Source organism: Periplaneta americana, chromosome 6, assembly GCF_040183065.1.
Source record: "Periplaneta americana isolate PAMFEO1 chromosome 6, P.americana_PAMFEO1_priV1, whole genome shotgun sequence".
Taxonomy (NCBI): domain Eukaryota; kingdom Metazoa; phylum Arthropoda; class Insecta; order Blattodea; family Blattidae; genus Periplaneta; species Periplaneta americana.
The window spans coordinates 176,183,990-176,204,831 of NC_091122.1; the positions used below are offsets into that span (position 1 = coordinate 176,183,990).

A 20,842-nucleotide genomic window follows, 5' to 3' on the forward strand; every position below is an offset into this window, starting at 1 on the left:
TAACGGTACAGTCGGTACAGCACTGCGATAAAGGGAAGTACGACCATTGCCATTATTAAAATGCTATAGGGAAATATTCTTGTTAAAAATAAGCAGAGATCCAGTGGAACGTTATTATTTCCAGTACTATAAACAGATAAACAGCACTAGTTGCTGTAAAATATTTCAAAAGTTTGGTTCCGACAGCGATTTTACTACAGAAATGTTCATAATATTCGTAGCATTGCAATAATTCTTATAGCATAATTTTTTATTGCATAATTTGGTATAACAAAATGTGTAGTCGGTGCCATTGCACAATTATTTGAAATTAAAAAAAATTATGGCAATGGTAATCGAAACTCTGGATAATGGCCAAGTGATATCTTGGATACCATGATTTTCCATTTTCCATTTTTTATTATTTCTGTTGCACATACAGGACTACAGGAGCTACTTATGCCACTGTTTCATAAACGATTCCTGGAAATTAGCGCATTCTAGTGGTACACTCTTACGTAAAAGTTTTGAAGAGACACGTGACAATCTAACCTCACAATCTAAACAGGGTGTATCGTCTGCCAGACCGTCATGGGGTATGACGTGTGACGTAAAGTAGTGTAAACATTGCGTGTATAGTTTTGACGTTGATGTTTAGTTTGCAAGTAGGCATTTTTATAAGAGTGCATTAAAATTGTGAAATTTTTATTGTAGGACAGTCGTTAGACAACGTAATTTTACGTTCAGACAACTGAAGTTTTTTGTTTATTATACATCTATTGAGAAATCTTTTGCCTCAAGAATAATGACATCCAGAAATAAAATAATGTGCTTGTTCGATGTTGATGGGACACTCACCGCGCCCATGAAGGTAAATGTATTATTAGTTAATAGTAATCATCAGGGTTAGGATTTTAGGGGCAGTTTTCATAGGAAAAGAGGTGAGGAAAAGGTGCTAAAATTAAACAAGGGGGGGAGCATAAAAAGGTGTTGTTTCAGGAAACTGTTTCGGTAAGTGCTCTTTCTCATATTTTATCTCATTGAAATCAATTCATTCAAAACTGTTTAGCCGGTACATCTCTATAATAAAGGTCTAGGGTACATTCAATGTAGTTTCATGACAATATTATTCACCAGAGGAAACATTGCATCATACAATAATTCCATCAGTTTCGATGACATCCTGCTTGAATTACTTAGTCAGGGTGAAAAATCGGGATTTGGACATCTTCGACATGACGAAATCTTGTATGAAACTTGTAAACAACAAATTTACATTTATTAACAGACGGGGTGCGAATTAAGATTTCTAATGGGGGAGAGTAGAATCCTAGATAGAGAATACCATACATAAAATTATTATTATTATTATTATTATTATTATTGCTATTGCTGCTGCTGTTTGACATTACTGTGATGAAAGGTAAACATTGGAAGTAAGAATAATAATAAAACAGTGAATAAACACATCTCTGGATCACACTTTTGAAAATAATTGACTTTAGTTGAAGATTGCCTTGCTCCTTTCCTGTGAGCTGGATCAGTTGCAGAATGTTGACCCATCTTATGATCATTTAACACATCTAGACAGAAACCATCGGTAACACCAAATTTTTCGTATATCTTTGATTCTTATCTCGCTCAGATGATTATGGAATTTAATTTAGTCATGAATTTGGACAGCTACAATCAAAATATGAGAGTACTGGTGGCTAGGGAATATTTCAGATCCTGGGATATCTGAAATTAGTAGCTTATTCGATTCATCATAGGTGAGATACCAAAGGATCGTTGAAAGTACTGAAAATTCTGTTAATGATGTTTTATATATAGGCACTACAAGTTTCAAATTAGAGTGTGTTAATTGGATCTTTCACAGAAACATGAAGCTTTAAAATTTAGGTACCTATCTCAAAACTTTAAATTTTGATATCTATTATTGGAGAAAAATTCGTTCTGGCACCAGGAATCGAACCCAGGATCTCTCAGTTTTGTGCATTGAGCGCTCTTTCTATCTGAGCTATGCTGAGACCTGATTCACAGTGCCGGCCAAACTCTCCTCCTTGGGTCTCGGCATAGCTCAGATGGATAGAGCGCTCACCGCGCTAAGCTGAGAGGTCCTGGATTCGAATCCGGTGCCAGAACGAATTTTTCTCCAATAATAGATATCTACATGTATGACTATATATGGTAATTGATTATTCAGTAAAGACGGCAAGGTTCTCATAATGAATATAAAGTATATATTTAAATTTTGAGTTGTTTCTCTTTTAAACTGGGCTGTTGATATAATGATGAAGTTTGTGCAAAATACTTTGGCATGTTCATTATGTATTTGAATTATAAAATGAAAAACATGTTTAATACAATTTATTTTTCCAGATTATTGAACCAGAAATGGAGTCACTTCTCCTGACTGAATTGAAGTCAAAATGTGTAGTTGGTTTAGTTGGAGGATCAGATTTCAAGAAAATTTCATATCAGATGGGTGGCTCAGAAAAGGGTAGGTAGGCATATTTACCGATTTAAGAATTCTTGATTTTTTTTTAATGCAGATGACCTGAATATGTTAGGAGAAAATCCACAAACGATTAGGGAAAACACGGAAATTTTACTGGAAGCAAGTAAAGAGATAGGTTTGGAAGTAAATCCCGAAAAGACAAAGTTTATGATTATGTCTCGTGACGAGAATATTGTACGAAATGGAAATATAAAAATTGGAAATTTATCTTTTGAAGTGGTGGAGAAGTTAAAATATCTTGGAGCAACAGTAACAAATATAAATGATACTCAGGAGGAAATTAAACACAAAATAAATATGGGAAATACCTGTTATTATTCGGTTGAGAAGCTTTTATCATCCAGTCTGCTGTCAAAAAATCTGAAAGTTAGAATTTATAAAACAGTTATATTACCAGTTGTTCTTTATGGTTGTGAAACTTGGACTCTCACTTTGAGAGAGGAACATAGGTTAAGGGTGTTTGAGAATAAGGTTCTTAGGAAAATATTTGGGGCTAAGAGGGATGAAGTTACAGGAGAATGCAGAAAGTTACACAACACAGAACTGCACGCATTGTATTCTTCACCTGACCTAATTAGTAACATTAAATCCAGACGTTTGAGATGGGCAGGGCATGTGGCACGTATGGGCGAATCCAGAAATTCATATATTGTGTTAGTTGGGAGGCCGGAGGGAAAAAGACCTTTAGGGAGGCCGAGACGTAGATGGGAAGATAATATTAAAATGGATTTGAGGGAGGTGGGATATGATGATAAAGAATGGATTACTCTTGCTCAGGATAGGGATCAATGGCGGGCTTATGTGAGGGCGGCAATGAACCTCCGGGTTCCTTAAAAGCCAGTAAGTAAGTATGGTTCTAATCATAAGCAATGCAGATAGCTTGTGTTGTATAACATTTGAACTGGTGCCATGGTACGGTGTAGTAAACTATGTATATTTGCAGCCTTTGTACATATGCATGCTAAGACTGATAGATTATTATATACATGTGCAGATCAGTGAGTGTCACACTCTAGTGTATTAATGTTTTTAAAATAGCAAATAGTTAAATATATCCCTCATTCAGTAATATTTTCTGAAATATGCATGCATTTTCAAAAGTGAGTTTTGAAACTACATAGCTGTGATAACTCGCAGTTTTACGACTGTACCCTACCTACAGATAGAACCTAAAAATCCGTTCCTTGGCGGTAAGTAATTTGGAAAATTACATGTTTCGTATTTCTATACACATTAAAATTAATTTTGTTTCATTGCAGTGCTCAAGGAGTATGACTACGTGTTTGCAGAGAATGGCTTGATAGCGTATAAAGATGGCAATTTGATTGGACGTCAAGTATGATCAGTTTTTGTATTTTAAAGCTACTTGTCTTGTCTTCATTGAGTGTGAGGTTAATATAAAAATTGATAAATTGATAATACATCCATAAATTACAGTAAGAAATGATATACCACTCGTATTAAGAATACTATTCTATAAAAATTTCATTTTACATTGGTTTTTAATGTAATAGCCCATAATATTGTAATAATTGTTATTTCACATAAGTATCATAAACATTCCGAACAAGAGTTTGAAATTATATTACAATGTGAAATTATAAAATATTTCAGTCTATCCAGGACCATGTGGGAGAAAAGGCTCTTCAAACCTTCATCAATTTTTCTCTTGGCTACATGTCCAAAATTGAGTTACCAGTCAAACGCGGGACCTTTATTGAGTTCAGAACAGGTCTGGTCAACGTTTGTCCAGTTGGTAGGAGCTGTAGTCAAGCCGAACGTGAGCAGTTCTTTGAATATGATAAAGAACACAAGATAAGAGAAAAATTCGTTAAGGCACTGCAAGACGAGTTTCCAGATTTAGGGCTTGTATATTCAATAGGTAAGTACGTACTCAGGTAATTGGCTTGAAAAGATTTTTTTTTTCTCGTTGTTGGTAAGTCTATAGCATCTATTAGATGCTTTATGGTTGTGCTAACAGATGGAATTATTTGTCAACAATGTGACGCTGAAACGTGTGTTCAGGTTACTGCCCAGTGACAGTCCTGATGTATTTTATATTTTTGATGATTGGTTAATTAATATTAACCTGACACACTCGCAATCACACTCACATTCATACAAATTTCCAGATTTTAGACACCCAGGTAATTTTTCTTCAAGAAAAATTCACCGAGAGCCGAGCCCGGGAATCGAACCCGGGACCTCCAGATCTGCAAGCCAGCATGCTGAACAACTGACCACGGAGGCAGTAAAAAAAAAAAAAAAAAAAGATTATAAAATATATTGATTTTGTTTGATTCTTTACTTATGGTTGTTAACAAGTGCCTCGAGGTATTGTCAGCATCTAGAACCTTTTTAAACTCTACTAATCTGGCAGATTTAATTCTATTCTTTGGTGGCGGTACTTACAAGACATAGATATTTGATAGCCGTCCCAATCAGGGTTTAATAATCGGCCTCCTAATCAGTTATAAATGAATATTTATATTTAATTCAATAGATCTCCTAGCTAGTTCCAATGGACCCATCGACCAACAGCAGGTGTGGTCCTCCAGACATTGTGGGGGTTGTGTGTGAATGAAGTAGCCACCAAAACGTTAAAATATGGTGTTCACTTAAATCGGCTACAACTTGCCATTTTCACTCTTTGAAAAATATTGGAGTGCAAGAGGTCAAATGACTTTATTGTCAAACGCCTGCCATTAGAAAACAACAAACAACATATTTAATTCAATTTTTTCTTTCAATAGAAACCGTAGTTAGGGAGGCTATCATTGAAAAATTTATTGGAAATACAACAGACAATTTAGGCTACAACACAAATTACATTTTATATAGAATATAAATGATGATTAATTATGCAATTCGATGACTTCAGTGCAGTTGAGAATATCATCTTCAGAGTGCTGTCAGGAACTTTTAATTTCCGGAAGACTTCTAAGGACTCTCGTGGGATTGTGCCTCTAGGCCAAATCATAATTCCTATAATAGCTGTATAGTAATAGTTTTAGCTATCGTTTTAGCTAAAGCTGTTGTCATTGAAATGGCTGTATTACTGTTTAGCCAACAGTGGAGCACATTTTGAACATTTAGTTTAGTAAATTTAATTAATTGAATTTGGGGAATTGACCCAAATAAATAAATTGTTTTTTCATCATACAGCCAACTGACAATAACAACAATCCAGGTTGCCAGGTGACGATAGAAAAAAAGAGATGCGAGAATAAATAAATGAGATGTATAAACAATTGAATCTCTACATTGACCGGAGTCCCTGTTAACAATCTAGTGACAATCTAGTAGCTTTTTTTTTATTACGAAAGGTAATAGAATAACTAAGCACAATAAAATTCGTTCAGGACACTAGAAAATTCGTAATTCGTACAAATAATTTATCAGCATATCAATAACAACCTCATAAAATTACTTACAAAAAACACTCCCAAAAATAATATACACTTATGAAAAAATAAATAAATAAATAAAAAATTATTTGATTAACAATATTTTCACCCTTACAATTACACATATATATAAAAACTAAATATAAACATTTACATAAAGATAGTAAATAAACAATTGAATACTCTTTCAAATATAAATATCATAGTATAGGCACAGTCTAGTATATACAGTCGCGAAGCTCAATACGTAGTAAATATGCAAACATTAGGTAGTTGCTCACCACTAGAATCGCTAATATCGCCTCATTACAGGCAATGCAAAATAGTACCGTCACAGTCTATTGTTTCTAGCACCTTCAAAACTCAAGCTTCGTGACTGTATATAGTAGACTGTGGTATAGGCACAGTCTAGTATATTATAAAGTCACGATGCTTGAGTTTATGAGGTTACTAGAAACAATAGACTGTGCAGGTACTATTTCGCATTGTCTGTACTGAGGTGATAGTAGCGATCCTAGTGGTTAGCAACTATCTATGAATGCATATTTACTACGTATTGAGCTTCGTGACTGTATGTACTAGACTGTGGTATAGGGGTGTCATTTGAAATTTCAAAGGGTGTGGGGATGAGGTACAATTAACACTGGTTTTAAATTGCTCCTTCAGTATCTAAATTTACGTGTTTTTTTTGTTTAAGTTAAATTTAATTGAAATAAATAGTTATTTAGACTGGGAAATTTTCAAATGAAAGCCCGGTGCATGTGATATATATATATATATATATATATATATATATATATTTACCTTGGGGATTTAATTGAAGTGAATTTTTATGGCAGGCAGAATGAAGAGTCCACTGCAAGAATGATGGATGTCATTTGGAATACATTTTGCAGGAGAAGCAATTGAAAGTTTGAAATGCTTAGCGCTCAAAGCTTAACTGTGATTTTCCGATCATTACTGGACAATGAATATCAGTGTTAATGCCATATAACTCTCTATGTACATTCTACATGTCTTAAGCTATGCATTGACAGTCTCGGTTCATTTTCGACAAGAAAGTGACATCCATCATTCTTGCAGTGGACTCTTCATATATATATATTTCGTCACAATATTTCTTACCTGTAATAGTGGACCTCATGTTTTCATGTATGCGGGTGTCAGCATTAACAATCATTACCTCTTTGCAGTGCACTTTATTAAATTTACCTTATTCCTATTATGTGTATTATTTTAATGTACCGAAGTACATATGATATTTCCATGGAGATATTCTGCATCATCTTACGATGAAAGAGTAATGGAACGGAGAAAAATTCTCTCCGGCGCTGGCACTTCATGATTTAAGACGACGCTTATTCCATCGGATCCCGGCCAACTAGTCACTCATAACGAGTGCACCTCAGCACATGTGTGGACTTCGGTCTTACGTTCATAGACATCTATGACGTAGTGCAGAGGGCGGCCACTAGAGGGAACCCAAGAGTTGGAGCTTAATCTGAGACAATTCTGTCCGACGCCGGGGTGATATCCGGTGTGGCTTAGTGGATAAAGCATCAGCACGTAGAGCTGAAAACACGGGTTCAAATCCCGGCGCCGGAGAGAATTTTTCTCCGTTCCATTACTCTTTCATCGTATTATTCCTATTAGCTATCCATCCTCTTACTGCTCAGTCTATTGTCTGTTTAATATTTATCCTACCTTTTTTTTTTGCTATTCATTATATATTCTCTAGTTCACACATATCTTACTGTTTATACCAGTTCACTTCTATAGCCGATTTTTTATTCTGTTCACTATTTACTAAAACGACTTACATAATTCCTACTATTTACAATTTCATTATTCTGATGTTGATATTAATCTAATTCAGTACCATTACACAGACTACTCTTTTCTTATTCTTTTACTAGTTCATTAATATTGGTCATTCATTAACTAAAAAAAAAAAAAAAAAAACTATTCACTAGTTATTTTTTCCTAGTAAAACAGTCATAGCTTGCACTTTTATCACTCGCTTGTCTTCTGTATCGCTATCAACTCTCATATCCTCCATCATCTTGTGGGATCTTAACCTCATTACTATCTCCTCTTGCCGTTGGTAACCTTCAACTAACTGATGTTCCATCCTTGCAGTTGGAATGATTTTTTTTCCACTATTCCTGTTCTTTCCCTTGGTTTAAGTGGTTATCCTCAACTATCGGATGAATAACTATTTCTTAATAACATATATCAACATATGATTGATTATTTATTCCGTCAATATGGCTTAAGCAATGAATTACATATGAGAGAAAACTATTGATGTACTACATCCTATTTTATCTTAATACTAACGTTTTCGTCCCTAGTGGGGCATCTTCAGGTACAAGATAGAAGTATCAACTAAAATCAATTACAAACAAGTTTTGCATTTGAACACCTCAAAATCTGTGCTTCATTGGCTGGTCATGATAATATCTTTGAAAAATATTGGAGTGCAAGAGGTCAAATGACTTTATTGTCAAATGCCTGGCATTAGAAAACAACAACATTTGAAAATGCCATGACTAGAATAAAATATGACATGGTGACAATATTATCCATACCAAAATTAAATGTCCTGTCAAAATGTTAAAAAAAAAACAAATTTAATTTAAAACAATGTGAATTTACATAGTTATATAAAGTAGATCCCCTTGTATGAATGTGTCAAATATATTGTTGCCAATAAGGTGATGATCACAATAAAATCAATAAAAATACTAAAAATATACAGAATTAAAACCTTATATTATTAAATGTGGAGTCATAAAAACGTGTATAACTAATTTCATGGAGCGAGTGGAATTCTCGTTAAATGTTCAATGCTCTTGTATAACATCATGCGAGTCTAATCATCATACATGGGTTATTGAACAGAAGAAATGTGTTTTTTTGCCCATAATCAGTCTAATGAAATAAACTGCAATCCGATGACAAGTTGTTTGTATTCATTTTAATAGAGCAGTAGAACCGTATGTAGTTGTGAGCTTGGATGTTTACTTGTAATTCATTGCTTAAGCCATATTGACGGAATAAATAATCAATCATATGTTGATATATGTTATTAACACGAGGCTTAGCTGAACATATCCCAACATGAATTGTAAATTAACTATTTCTTCCCTCAGCAAAACTGACCTCTTCTCCATTGAAATCTGCCCTCTGTTTTCATTCGTTTTTCTCTTTGGTGCCTGTAATCCGAATTCAGAATGCCCTTCGTTCTTTAAGAATAACTCCAGATCATAAAATTTGCCATTCACTTTCAGCTTATCGTCGTACATTTTAGCAAAATGTCCTTTCGACCTTGCTGCTTTCATAAAGGTAGTAGCCACTTTCTTCTATTTCTAATGCCCGGTGTTTATATATATTACATGTATTTTTCTTTTTGCAGGTGGCCAGATAAGCTTCGATGTATACCCAAAAGGATGGGATAAAACGTATTGTCTCAGCCATTTAGATAATGCCAACTTTGAAGAAATTCACTTCTTCGGTGACAAGACAGATCCTGGTGGCAATGATCATCATATATACAAAGACTCACGAACGATCGGACATAAAGTGACATCTCCAGCTGACACCATGATGCAATTGAAACAACTATTGGATAATCTGAAGTGAATGTAAATGCAATATAGGCATAAAATAAGATATTCACTCATATCCAGAAAGTGAATGATTTGTTGAAATCATCAAAAATAAAAATAAATAATTGTTATTGGAAGTTGTCTTTTGAATGTTGAGCAGTGAATTTTATCTTTATATAAAATCATTCACTCATAGTTTTTGCCCAAGTGCAGGTCCTTCACCGCAATCCCAGCATTCTCCAATCTTCACTCTTTTCTGTTTTCCTCTTACTCTCCACATACAATCCATATGTCTTAATGTTGTCTGTCATGATTTCTGCCCTGAACTCTTCTCTCGTTCACTATTCCTTCCAGTGCATCTTTCAGTAGGTATTTTTTTTCTTAGCTAGTGACCCAGCCAGTTATTTTTCTCTTCCTCATCATTTTTAGCATTTTCATTTTTCACCCACTCTTTCTAGTATAACTTCAATTCTTAGTTTGTCCATTTCACACGCTCCGTTCTTCCCCATATCCACATTTTAAATGATTCCAGTCATTTCTCTTCTCTTCGTCGCAGTTTTCATGTTTCTGTCCTATACAATGCCACACACTTTGAAGTAAGATTATTTTTATTTACCGGTTCTGAGTTTTTAGAGAGAGGAGAGAAATTGAGGACCGTTTTTGCAAAACTTGCTAACTGAAAAAACTAAATCTTACAGGAGAGACAAAACACTATAGTAAGCAAGTTTTGCTGTAACTCTCACTTATAGCAGAAAGCAAGTTTTGAAAAAATGATCGCACTTTGACACACTACAATCAAGAGAAATAACCCAATTTTACTAAGATGCCTTGAACATCATGTAGAGGCCTGCCTTATGTAAACGAATCTATCAAAATCTCAAATTTGCAAATTTTGCAGTTAGCAAGTTTTGCAAAAACGGTCCTCAATTAGTATTAGACTGCTGAACAGCTTTCAGATTTGGTCTTTCAGCAGAAAATAGTTTTGTAATGTTAATTTCTTCAGTAGACGAAAAAATCTATTATCACATCTAGTATATACAGTCACGAAGCTCAATACGTAATAAATATGCATCCATAGATAGTTGCTAACCACTAGGTTTGCTAATATCGCCTCATTACAGACAATGCGAAATAGTACCTGCACAGTCTATTGTTCCTAGCACCCTCACAACTCAAGCTTCGTGACTGTGTATACTAGACTTTGCTATTATGTCAGACACTTCTTTCCGTAGTTTTTGTTTGGAATCATTAAGAGTGACATCTGGATCTTGAACAAGATTTTGTTTACTTAGATATTCAACTATAATTTCTGATTCTTCAGATGTTGCATTTTCATGAATGAGTTTTCTTCAATTGTAATATCTTTATTGTCACTAACCTGAATTTTATATGTTACATAGTGGCATGAATATGCTTGCACTTATATCCTAACATATGAGATTCCAGGCAGGTGCAGGAATATTTATGGAAACAGGTACTGCATTCTTGGCAGATAAATTTACAAGAACAGTATTTATTTTCTTTGACCTACTTTCATTAATAAAATGATTGGGCAGTAGCCAAAAAAATGAAAATAAATTCTCTAAAGAGCAAAGCCATCAGATTTACAAGAAACAGAAATAAAATAATCGCATCGTATATGTTAGTGGGTGAAACCATTCTGGAAGTTAACAAATGTAAATACCTAGGAATAACATTTAGCAGCGATCTTGGCTGGGAGAAACACATTACTAACAAAGCGGGAAAAGCATGTAGAGCGTTACACTTTGTGATGAGGGTACTAAGAAAAGGCTTTGATAAATCCAAAGAGATTGCGTATAAATCACTAGTTCGTCCAGTAATGGAATATGGTGCTGCATGTTGGGATCTTTATAGATTAGAACATATTAAGACTCTGAAAAATATTAAAAAAACGGGCTCTCAAGTGTTGTCATAATAATTCACCATTAAAATGGGACACACTCAAGGACAGGAGAACGCGAATTCGATTATGCGCACTGTTCAAAACATACAGAGGTGAACCTGGCTGGAGAGAAATAAAAAATAGGTTGCAGACGCCAAATTACTCTTCAAGGAACGACCACTCATATAAATTGATGGAAAGAAGACAGAGGACGGACATTGGAAAGTTTTCTTTTCTCAGTCGTACTATCTGGGGCTAGAATGCTTTACCTGCAGACTTACCAAATATTTAAAAATAGGCTTAAGGACTTTACTAATAGACGGTAGTATATTATACACACTATTTAAAGGGTGTAATTGATATTTTGTTATTGAAGTGTTGTGTCAGTGAAATGTGTTTTCAGTGAAGTATGTGAAGTGTGCTGTGTAAGTGAAGTGTGTTTCTGTCAGTGAAGTTTTATAGCTTATAATGGCAGTGCAAAGTATTTGAACAGTGAAATGTTTTTGAAGTGTTAGTGAAATCAGGGTAGAATCAGTGAAATGTATCCTAGTTCCATGCAGTGAGCGAGTTGTCAGCGAAATGAGTGTAATGCCGAAAGGTACTTGTGCATGTATGAACATATCATACTCGTGGGTTTTAGTTCGAACTTAGGGTTAAGATACAAATTAGATTTACTTTAAATGTTATTTTAAGTGATCGTGCTTCATTTAATTTAGGATGCTCCTTGTTATTATTATTATTGTTATTATTATTATTATTATTATTATTATTATTGGTATTATTATTAGTATTATTATTAATTTATTATTATTTGTATTTTTTATTAATTGTGTCCTTATTGAGTGTAATTAGGTACCACTGCCACCGGGTATATACCCATTTGCAGTGTGAATAAATATGTACGTACATACATACAATTATGTCAGATGAAGCTGGTACTAATCAGTGGCGGCCGCTGATCATGTTGCAGCGTTGCACAACGACCAAATTTTTCCCGTGCATTAAAATTTTGTTTATATTAAATAACTAAACAAATTTTAAGTTTCCTTCTCGCCCAATTTAAATATATACACTTTTTTTATTTATATATCATTCAAGAATTCCAGTATAAAATAATCAGAATTTATAAAATTCGTCAAATTGTGAATACTTCAGAAGTGGACGTTGTGTGGCTCAAGCTACAGCCAGATTCGTGTACGGCCGGTATTGAAGGTAGGCTCAGCTCAGAGTTCCCTATCCCAGCAGTTAACACAGCTGGTCGCGGCACAGCTCTTGCAACAACCGGAAGCAAATAGTTCTTGTATTTGCCCGTAGATTGCAGAAGTGACCATTCCGAATGGACACATTCGCTGGATGAATAGTGACTTGAGACGAAATTTTCAGATTTTCTCCGAGTCTTCGTTTCTCACGTGGTTTCTCACTTCCTGTTTCCTGACCAACGTGTAGCTAGGTGAGCACGTGGTCCAGTCGTTTTATAATCGTGTGAAATCCATTTAATCCTCTCTTAAATGTTTAGTTTTTGTTGGAATTTAAATAGTTTTATGTGAATTGTGCTGCATAATACAATTTTTTTTATTGGATGTTATATTTTCGTCAAGTTTGTGACATAGGTATGTAGGCATATAACGTTATGAATTTTGTAAGCTGTTTAAAAAACAGGAACTTTTCTGGATTTTAATGAGTTTTATGTGAAATGTGGTAGTTATCACAATTTTTATAGTGCATTGTGAAGTGATGTTTTCTTCAAGTTTGTGATATACATGCGTTTACCATTACGAATTCTGTAAATAGTTTACAAAACAAGAACTTCTCTGTACTTTGTGACGAAGAAAAATAAAAAAATTAAAGAACTTGGTAGACCATTGCCTGATCTAAATATTGTCCAGTCAGTTACTACGGGGAAAAGACAGTTCAAGGGAATTTTTAGAAAGGAAATTTGCAATAATCATGACTGGCTTTGTGGTTGTGAAGTGAAAAACGCACTGTTTTGTTTTCCGTGTATTTTGTTTGATGAGGAACAGTCGTGGACAAGAACGGGCATTACTGATATTAATCATTTAAGTACCAGCATTGGATTAAAATGTTCATGACTGATAAAGGTAACTAATTCTACCCTACTCATCACAGAAAGTGCAATACCTAGACCCAAACTTCACTAGCCGCCACTGGTACTAATCACTCTTCTCCATTTTCAGTAACAAGTTGGCTTTGCAGGCTTTCTGATGTTTGTGCCTTTTAAAGGTATGTCACACAAATTTACTTCTTATTTTCTCTTTATGGAGAATAATAAGACTTTCAAAGAGTCTGTCCCTTACTAGCTTTACTATTGCAAAGAGTGCTCTGTCTAGTTTTATTTATTTTTCCTTAACATACACATGCTTGTGTTCTGTGCATCTGTTCTATTTGTATTTATTCCAATTCTTCTTTTTGAAACAGTATGCTTAGTACTCAGATTTTTTTATGTCATAGTCCATAAAAATTTACCAAATTTTTATGTATCAGTGTCATCCAATAAAAATTTCATGAAGTTCTCAGATAGCTTCTGGAATGTCAGTTCATCTTTTCTAGTTAACGAAATACATGAACACTTCTAAACCTGAGCTTGCTTTGAAATGTCTTTTATTTTTCTTCTTAAGTTTTTCCTTCACACTTGATCCACATGTCATGTGCAAGAGAGTTGCTTTATAGAATTCATCTTGTGTGTTGTTAAAATCCCCTGTTTATTCTTAACACAGGTGAAAAAATAAAGAACGCACTGCTTTATCAGTCCTTTCCAGAACAAAGATGCATTTGGGAACTCTTGATTAATGTCGTCTATTGTCATTATTGTAGTTACTGTATTTGGAAACAATTTCCCATGCCATGGGTACCATCAGTTATAACTTTCTTTGTCCCATATTTTCTTAACATATCCTCTTGTGCTTCTATCATAAACTATAAGAACAAAATCATCTTTAAAATTTTTTCTGTTGTTGGACCTTGTGGTTTGTAATATAACACACACTCTGTATTTTGGTTTACCCAACAGCTCACCACTGTACTGAAGCCCATCATCTGCCAAATTGAATGCTGTTTAATATGAGATAAATCTTTTCTTGTAGTATACTTACTACTTACTTACTGGCTTTTAAGGAACCCGGAGGTTCACTGTCGTCCTCACATAAGCCCGCCATTGGTCCCTATCCTGAGCAAGATTAATCCAGTCTCTATCATCATATCCCACCTCCCTCAAATCCATTTTAATATTATCCTCCCATCTACGTCTCGGCCTCCCCAAAGGTCTTTTTCCCTCCGGCCTCCCAACTAACATTCTATATGCATTTATGGATTCGCCCGTACGTGCTACATGCCCTGCCCATCTCAAACGTCTGGATTTAATGTTCCTAATTATGTCAGGTGAAGAATACAATGCGTGCAGTTCTGTGTTGTTTAACTTTCTCCATTCTCCTGTAACTTCATCTCTCTTAGCCCCAGACATCTTTTCTTTGTAGTATAGGTATAGAAATAGAAGGCTGTGGAGCAGACAAAGCAGAAAGTCAGGGTAATACAGTTAGACCAAGTGAAAGAGGGCTATAATAGACAGAGGGGTTCATTTCTCTCTTTTCCTTGTTAATTTCTGCTTAACTCTTGTATTATCCACTGAGAGCTCTAAGATTGTTTTTTACCAACATACCACCACTGAATTTAGATTCCAGGAAATGGAGAATTAACATGGGTGCTCTTGGGTAAGTTGTCAGTCCTGATAAAAAAGACTTTTGAATTAATTCTGAATTCTAGACATTTCTTTCAGTTATTTATACTGCAAGAACAGCATCGTACCAAATATTACTAGAAGATAATGTGTGTGTGTCTAATGCCTACCCACTTCACTTTGCGTGATTCGGGTTCCGCATACTGCGGGTAGATGGCAGGACTGTGACCCATTTTCAAATTGCACACCACTTCAGCGGGCCACGTTATGCATGATGTGTATCTGTGAAGAGTTATGTCGTGTACTAGGGTGAGTATGTTAAGTGTTTGTGTAAGTGTAGTGTAGGGAATGGGTGAGGATAATGATAGTGAGGAAGGGAAAAGGGGAAACCCGGTGCCAGCACGTAATCTAGCCTACTGTCGAATAGCACCAAGGGGGTTGCCAGGCTTAATGGTTGTGGTCCAAGAGAACATTGTAGCCCTTATTTAATGAATATATGGAATTCTAACCCTCATTTTTAAAAGAGGGGAAGAAATCTGTTCTAAAAATGTAAGCACATGTCCTCAATTTAAAATTTCAGAATTCCTTTATATATTTAAGCAAAACTGAAGTACCGATGTACAAAAATGTCACATAAATAAAAAAAAAATTCCTTTCCTTCCTTTGCTTTTTGGCATATCACGTTCAAAAAACGCTGTTGGTATTTTGTCTATTTTTTTATATGAGAAAAAAAGTAAAAAAAAAAGTCAGAATTTTAATAGGGATGGTTACATATCAAACATTGATGCAAATATTAATATCATGAGGGAGGTGCGGAGAAGTATTTTGAGATTCCCACAATTTTTTATGCATGTGGCAATATGTGATCAGAGTCATAACTTCTGATCATATTCTAAAACTAGACGCTAAATAACATGATACTGATAATTTCTTATATTAAACTCTCATGAAGTAATAGGTCTACAGTTACCGATCCTATAGGCTACACTTCTGCAGGAAATGCTCTACTAATACCGTTAGAGCCATCGAAGCCTCAACGATATTGAATTCCGATTCAAGCAATAGTTTCGTTAGTGTTGCCCATTCAAGTATATGAGATTGGAGTGTCACAAACACGTTGCGTTACTGATAGGCAGATTCCTGACACTTCAATGAAGTTTCGGGTCCTAGTACTAGGTGGCAGTAGTGTGACTAGTAACAAATTTGGCATCGTGTGTTATTTGAATTAAGTTAAATTATTTCCGTATTTGATTATGTGCTTTATTTCCTACGAAATAGATTGATTGAATCTCAAAATTGTGACGGTAATGAGTTAAAAGTAGTATCGTTGATTGGTATGTACTTTTATAATTCTTCTGCTTCAAGCAGTAGATCCTGTCTACATTGATATGGCTACCGCTGACGTTTCCGTGAGGAGGTTAATGTGTGGGGTTATGTTTAGTGTTCAAGAAAGTTAACATAATTTTAACATTTTTCATGTGTGTAGGTATTACTTAATGTTTGTGTGTTTATTCGGATGAAATTACCTACTTATCGGGAATCAGCTAGAGGCCAATAACATTTCGAACTTCGAACGAATTTTGATATTTCAATTCGCAAGACGAGATTTTAAACCGAATTTGTAACGACTGTTTGTTGGTTTTTCGACATATTGTACATCAACATCAAGAAAGGTAAGCCATCTTTACACATTTTAAATATTATTCGTTTCATATAAACAATTTTTGTCAAGTAAATATATATCTTCTTAGATCTGGTATTAGTGCTTGGTAAGGTTATGTCACATGTTTTTATTGTTGTCATTTAAAGCAGTCGTTAATATTGTGACTATATGTAGAATAGATGAACTTTCAGGTTGTAAAATAATCCACAATGTACTAACATTTAATGTACATAACGTGCGACTCTGAAACGAAGGGGGCGGGGCACGTGTTTGGTTTGTGCCTGATGACAGAAATAGAAACTGAATTAGCCTAACAAATGTATACAATATAGTAATACAACATTGTTAACAACTAAATGAAGTTTCGAGTTTTACTGTCTAGAAGGAAAAATCCACAGTAAATCTATTTAAATGTTTATTCACCAGTTGAAGCTGGTCTAAATGTAATTGCATTATTTTTATGGAAAATGTAGTTATTATTGCATTTATAGAACCAGAGTGTGATGTAGGATGCAATGTTTGAGTTGCAGGTCGTCCTGCACACTGTGTGTAATTGCTGTCATTCTTACTGTAGCCTATATATATCTTCATATCGGTGTGTTTTGTGTGATTAAGCGTTGAAACATGAAGGGAGTTGAATGTGAACAAGCATGCTACTATAAAGATCTTATTGTTAACTGAGGAAGGAATTTTGAATTTAATCGACTTAACGTTTAAATGTCTGTTGTAATTATTATTATTTAGTAAACAGTAGGCTAACTTATTTGGGAACGAATACCATAGCAAAAATTAGAACTTCATACTATGAAGACATAACTTATAATGGGTGTATAGAGTAATTAATTTTTCAATTAAAACACATATCTGCCTTTCCTTAAACATTCTAACACTTTCATTTAAATTATGCATACAACTTATTTCCCTGTAATTATCAGTTTTCAGATACTATAGGCCTAGGCCTATATGCTTATTTTAACAGACACATTAGTTGTGGGTTTAATAGGACTAAATAGTAAAATTTAGTAGGCCTAGGCCTACATGCTTATTTTAACAGACACATTAGTTGTGGGTTTAATAGGACTAAATAGTAAAATTTAGTAGGCCTAGGCCTACATGCTTATTTTAACAGACACATTAGTTGTGGGTTTAATAGGACTAAATAGTTAAATTTATAATAAACTTTCTTAAAAACGGAAAGTTGCAGTTCTCAAAGGCTAATGTATGAGAGTTTCTGGTTGAGAACAGTAGAGGAATAGAATCTTTGGAACCAAGTGACAGTTGTCTTTCGCTTAACAAGATAGGTTATGTTATTTTTCATTGATATCTGTATCTTATTGTCATACAGAGTACTCCATCTTTTTTGTGCGCTTTCCAGGATTACATTTTACGTTTGGAAACCTGTTACCATTACCTGTTTTTTTTACAATATCGTTATTGTCACTCTTGATTATGTTACCGGTACTTTTTTTTTTCTCTTCTCTGTATATATTCACTAAATATGCTGTCCTGGGTTCGTCTCAAAGAGCGAAGAAGTATTCACTCTCTCACTTTACTCTTCAATATTCTTCAAAACTCTAACCCTAGCTACTTAGCTTCTCGTTTTCAACATTTGTCCTCATATCACGAAATAGATACTCGCTCACAACACCACATCACACTCTCCATTCCTAAACACAGAACATCCTTCTACTCTTCATCGTTCACCGTCTCTGCAGCTCATCTCTGGAACTCTCTACCACAACATGTCAGAGACTGTCGGACATTGTCTAGTTTCAAAAATAAATTAAAATTGCACTTTTTCAACTCAGATTCCTTTCAGTTATAAGCCCTTTTCTCTGCGATAGTTATGTAAAAATATAGGCTATATATTTCTTTTCCTTCCTTTCCCCTTTTTGTTCTCTTTATCAGCTGACGAATTTATCATCATAGCCTTCTATTGTGAATTTTATTTAATTTTCTTTCTTTTTTATTATTTTATTAAGATTCTATTTTGTTATATTCTTCCTTAAGTTTTCCATATTAACCATTTGTGCTAAATGAGTTGCTTTTGCTATATTCCAATGTATTTTACTTTCTTTTTTTCTATTATGGTATTATTTTCATGTTGTTTAGTGTCGATTTTATTATGCTATTATTATTTCTCTTTGTAATATGTTAGTATTCTGTTCTGTAACTTTTTTGTTAAATTTTAACTGCTTGAATACTTTGTGACCTGGTAGAGTATTGTATTGTATTGTATTTATTAACATTACATGGTATTCATACATGCTTACAGCTAGAATATGGAACAAGTAAAAAAACTTAATACTATTATAAAATCTTAATTTATAGTCACAGTCTAGATGAAATATATACAGGCGAGATTTACAATATAGTCTACTAGTACAAGACATAGTTTTAGTATCAATGTCATGAAGTGTTATTGAATGTCATGAATTCACCTACAGAATAGAAGGCGTGAGAAATTCGGTACTTCTTTAATTTGGCCCTAAATAATCTTATGTTTTGAGTTTCATTTTTTATATCGATAGGAAGGCTATTAAAAACTTTTACTGCCATATAACGCACTCCTTTTTGATAGCACGATAGACTTGCCGGTGGAGTATGAAAGTCATTTTTTTGACGTGTATTTATGCTATGAACTGTTGAATTAGTTACAAAGTTTTCACGATTACATACGAGGAAGACTATTAATGAAAAGATATACTGACAAGCCAAGAGTGTAAGAGAAGGCCCTATGGTCTTAACTCTGCCAGTATAAATAAAGAATTATTATTATTATTATTATTATTATTATTATTATTATTATTATTATTATAATATTCATTATATTCATTCAGTATTACTCAGAATTTCTCACAGTTGGTGTTGTGCCATTGATTTAATTTTTGATCTTATTTCCGTAATTTGTGAAGTTTTTGAAAAGATTGACTTTCTCCTTGATAGGCATACATATGTAATTGGGGGAGCCATGGCTCGAAAACGGACCAAAGCACCAAAGATAGAGGTAGCCAATTATATAATTCAATTATTAAGTAGTATGTTTTACGGTTCATAAACACCTACAGCTTTTAAATATGAATCTTTCAAGGATTTAACGTTGTATAGGCCTAATATTTTTTGCCTACTGTATTTCTCTTATCAGTATTGGAAGTACAGGTAGCAGTATTCCTAGAACTTGACTGTGTTCAAATACATTCATGCTGATTGATGTCTTTCAATTATTGCTGAAATATAGTAACGATTTGATCCTGGATAAGCCTGTTTATATAGTACCTTAAATGTTGTAGGTTATAAAAATTGTTGAGAATATTGACGCATTAATTCCATAAATTTACACATAAGATGGTGATGGAAATTTAATTGCCTCTTTGTCATTCCCAAATTATCGAAAATAATATGATTATGATTTGTTTAACATGCTATTCAACGGTATTTATATACGTATATAGGCTATTTATTAATTTTGTAGGCTATATTATAACTTTAACTTTGAGGCTTCTTTCTTTTTCAATAAATTTATCAGTACTTTCAGAATTTTCAAATATCTTGGAGCAACATGAAGAAATATAAATGAGGCTCGGGAGGAAATTAAACGCGGAATAAATATGGAAAATGTCTGTTATTATTCGGGTGAGAAGCTTTTGTCATCCAGTCTGCTCTCAAAAAACCTGAAAGTTAGAATTTATAAAACAGTTATATTACCAATTGTTCTATATGGTTGTGAAACTCCCACTTTGAGAGAGGAATAGAGGTTAAGGATGTTTGAGAATAAGGTGCTTAGGAAAATATTTGGAGCTAAGAGGGATGAAGTTACAGGAGAATGGTTACACAACACAGAACTGCACGCGTTGTATTCTTCATCTGACATACTTAATTAGGAACATTAAATCCAGACGTTTGAGATGGACAGGGCATGTAGTACATATGAACGAATCCAGAAATGCATATAGAGTAGGCTATTAGTTGGGAGGCCGGAGGGAAAAAGATCTTTGGGGAGCCAAGATGTGGATTTGAGGGAGGTGAGATATAGAGACTGGATTAATCTTGCTCAGGATAGGGATCGA

At 34.1% G+C, this 20,842-nt stretch overlaps 2 protein-coding genes across 3 annotated transcripts in view; both read left to right on the forward strand.

The window, feature by feature from the left end:
• The first annotated feature begins 16 nt into the window (after positions 1–16).
• Pmm2 (phosphomannomutase) lies at positions 17–9,616 on the forward strand. 2 transcript variants are annotated; one of them, XM_069829600.1, is made up of 6 exons: positions 17–594; positions 694–850; positions 2,362–2,482; positions 3,760–3,836; positions 4,115–4,382; positions 9,326–9,616. In XM_069829600.1, the coding sequence occupies exons 1-6, from the start codon at positions 578–580 to the stop codon at positions 9,550–9,552; spliced, it is 867 nt and encodes a 288-aa protein (XP_069685701.1). In that variant the 5' UTR covers positions 17–577; the 3' UTR covers positions 9,553–9,616. The 2 variants fall into 2 exon arrangements, with proteins under 2 accessions (XP_069685701.1, XP_069685702.1); XM_069829601.1 differs by having other exon boundaries at positions 17–575.
• Positions 9,617–16,300: 6,684 nt separating this feature from the next.
• LOC138702070 (probetacellulin-like) overlaps positions 16,301–20,842 on the forward strand; it is an 860,296-nt gene continuing 855,754 nt past the window's right edge. Inside the window, exon 1 of the mRNA XM_069829605.1 lies at positions 16,301–16,785. The gene's annotated coding sequence lies outside the window, so the exon portion shown is untranslated. The remainder of the gene's footprint in view (positions 16,786–20,842) is intronic.

What these genes read in the sequence shown, in the direction of transcription:
- Pmm2 (XM_069829600.1), top strand. An exon ending in CACTCACCGCGCCCATGAAG is followed by an intron (nt 851 to 2,361) that starts GTAAATGTATTA and finishes TTATTTTTCCAG; the next exon opens with ATTATTGAACCAGAAATGGA. An exon ending in GATGGGTGGCTCAGAAAAGG is followed by an intron (nt 2,483 to 3,759) that starts GTAGGTAGGCAT and finishes GTTTCATTGCAG; the next exon opens with TGCTCAAGGAGTATGACTAC.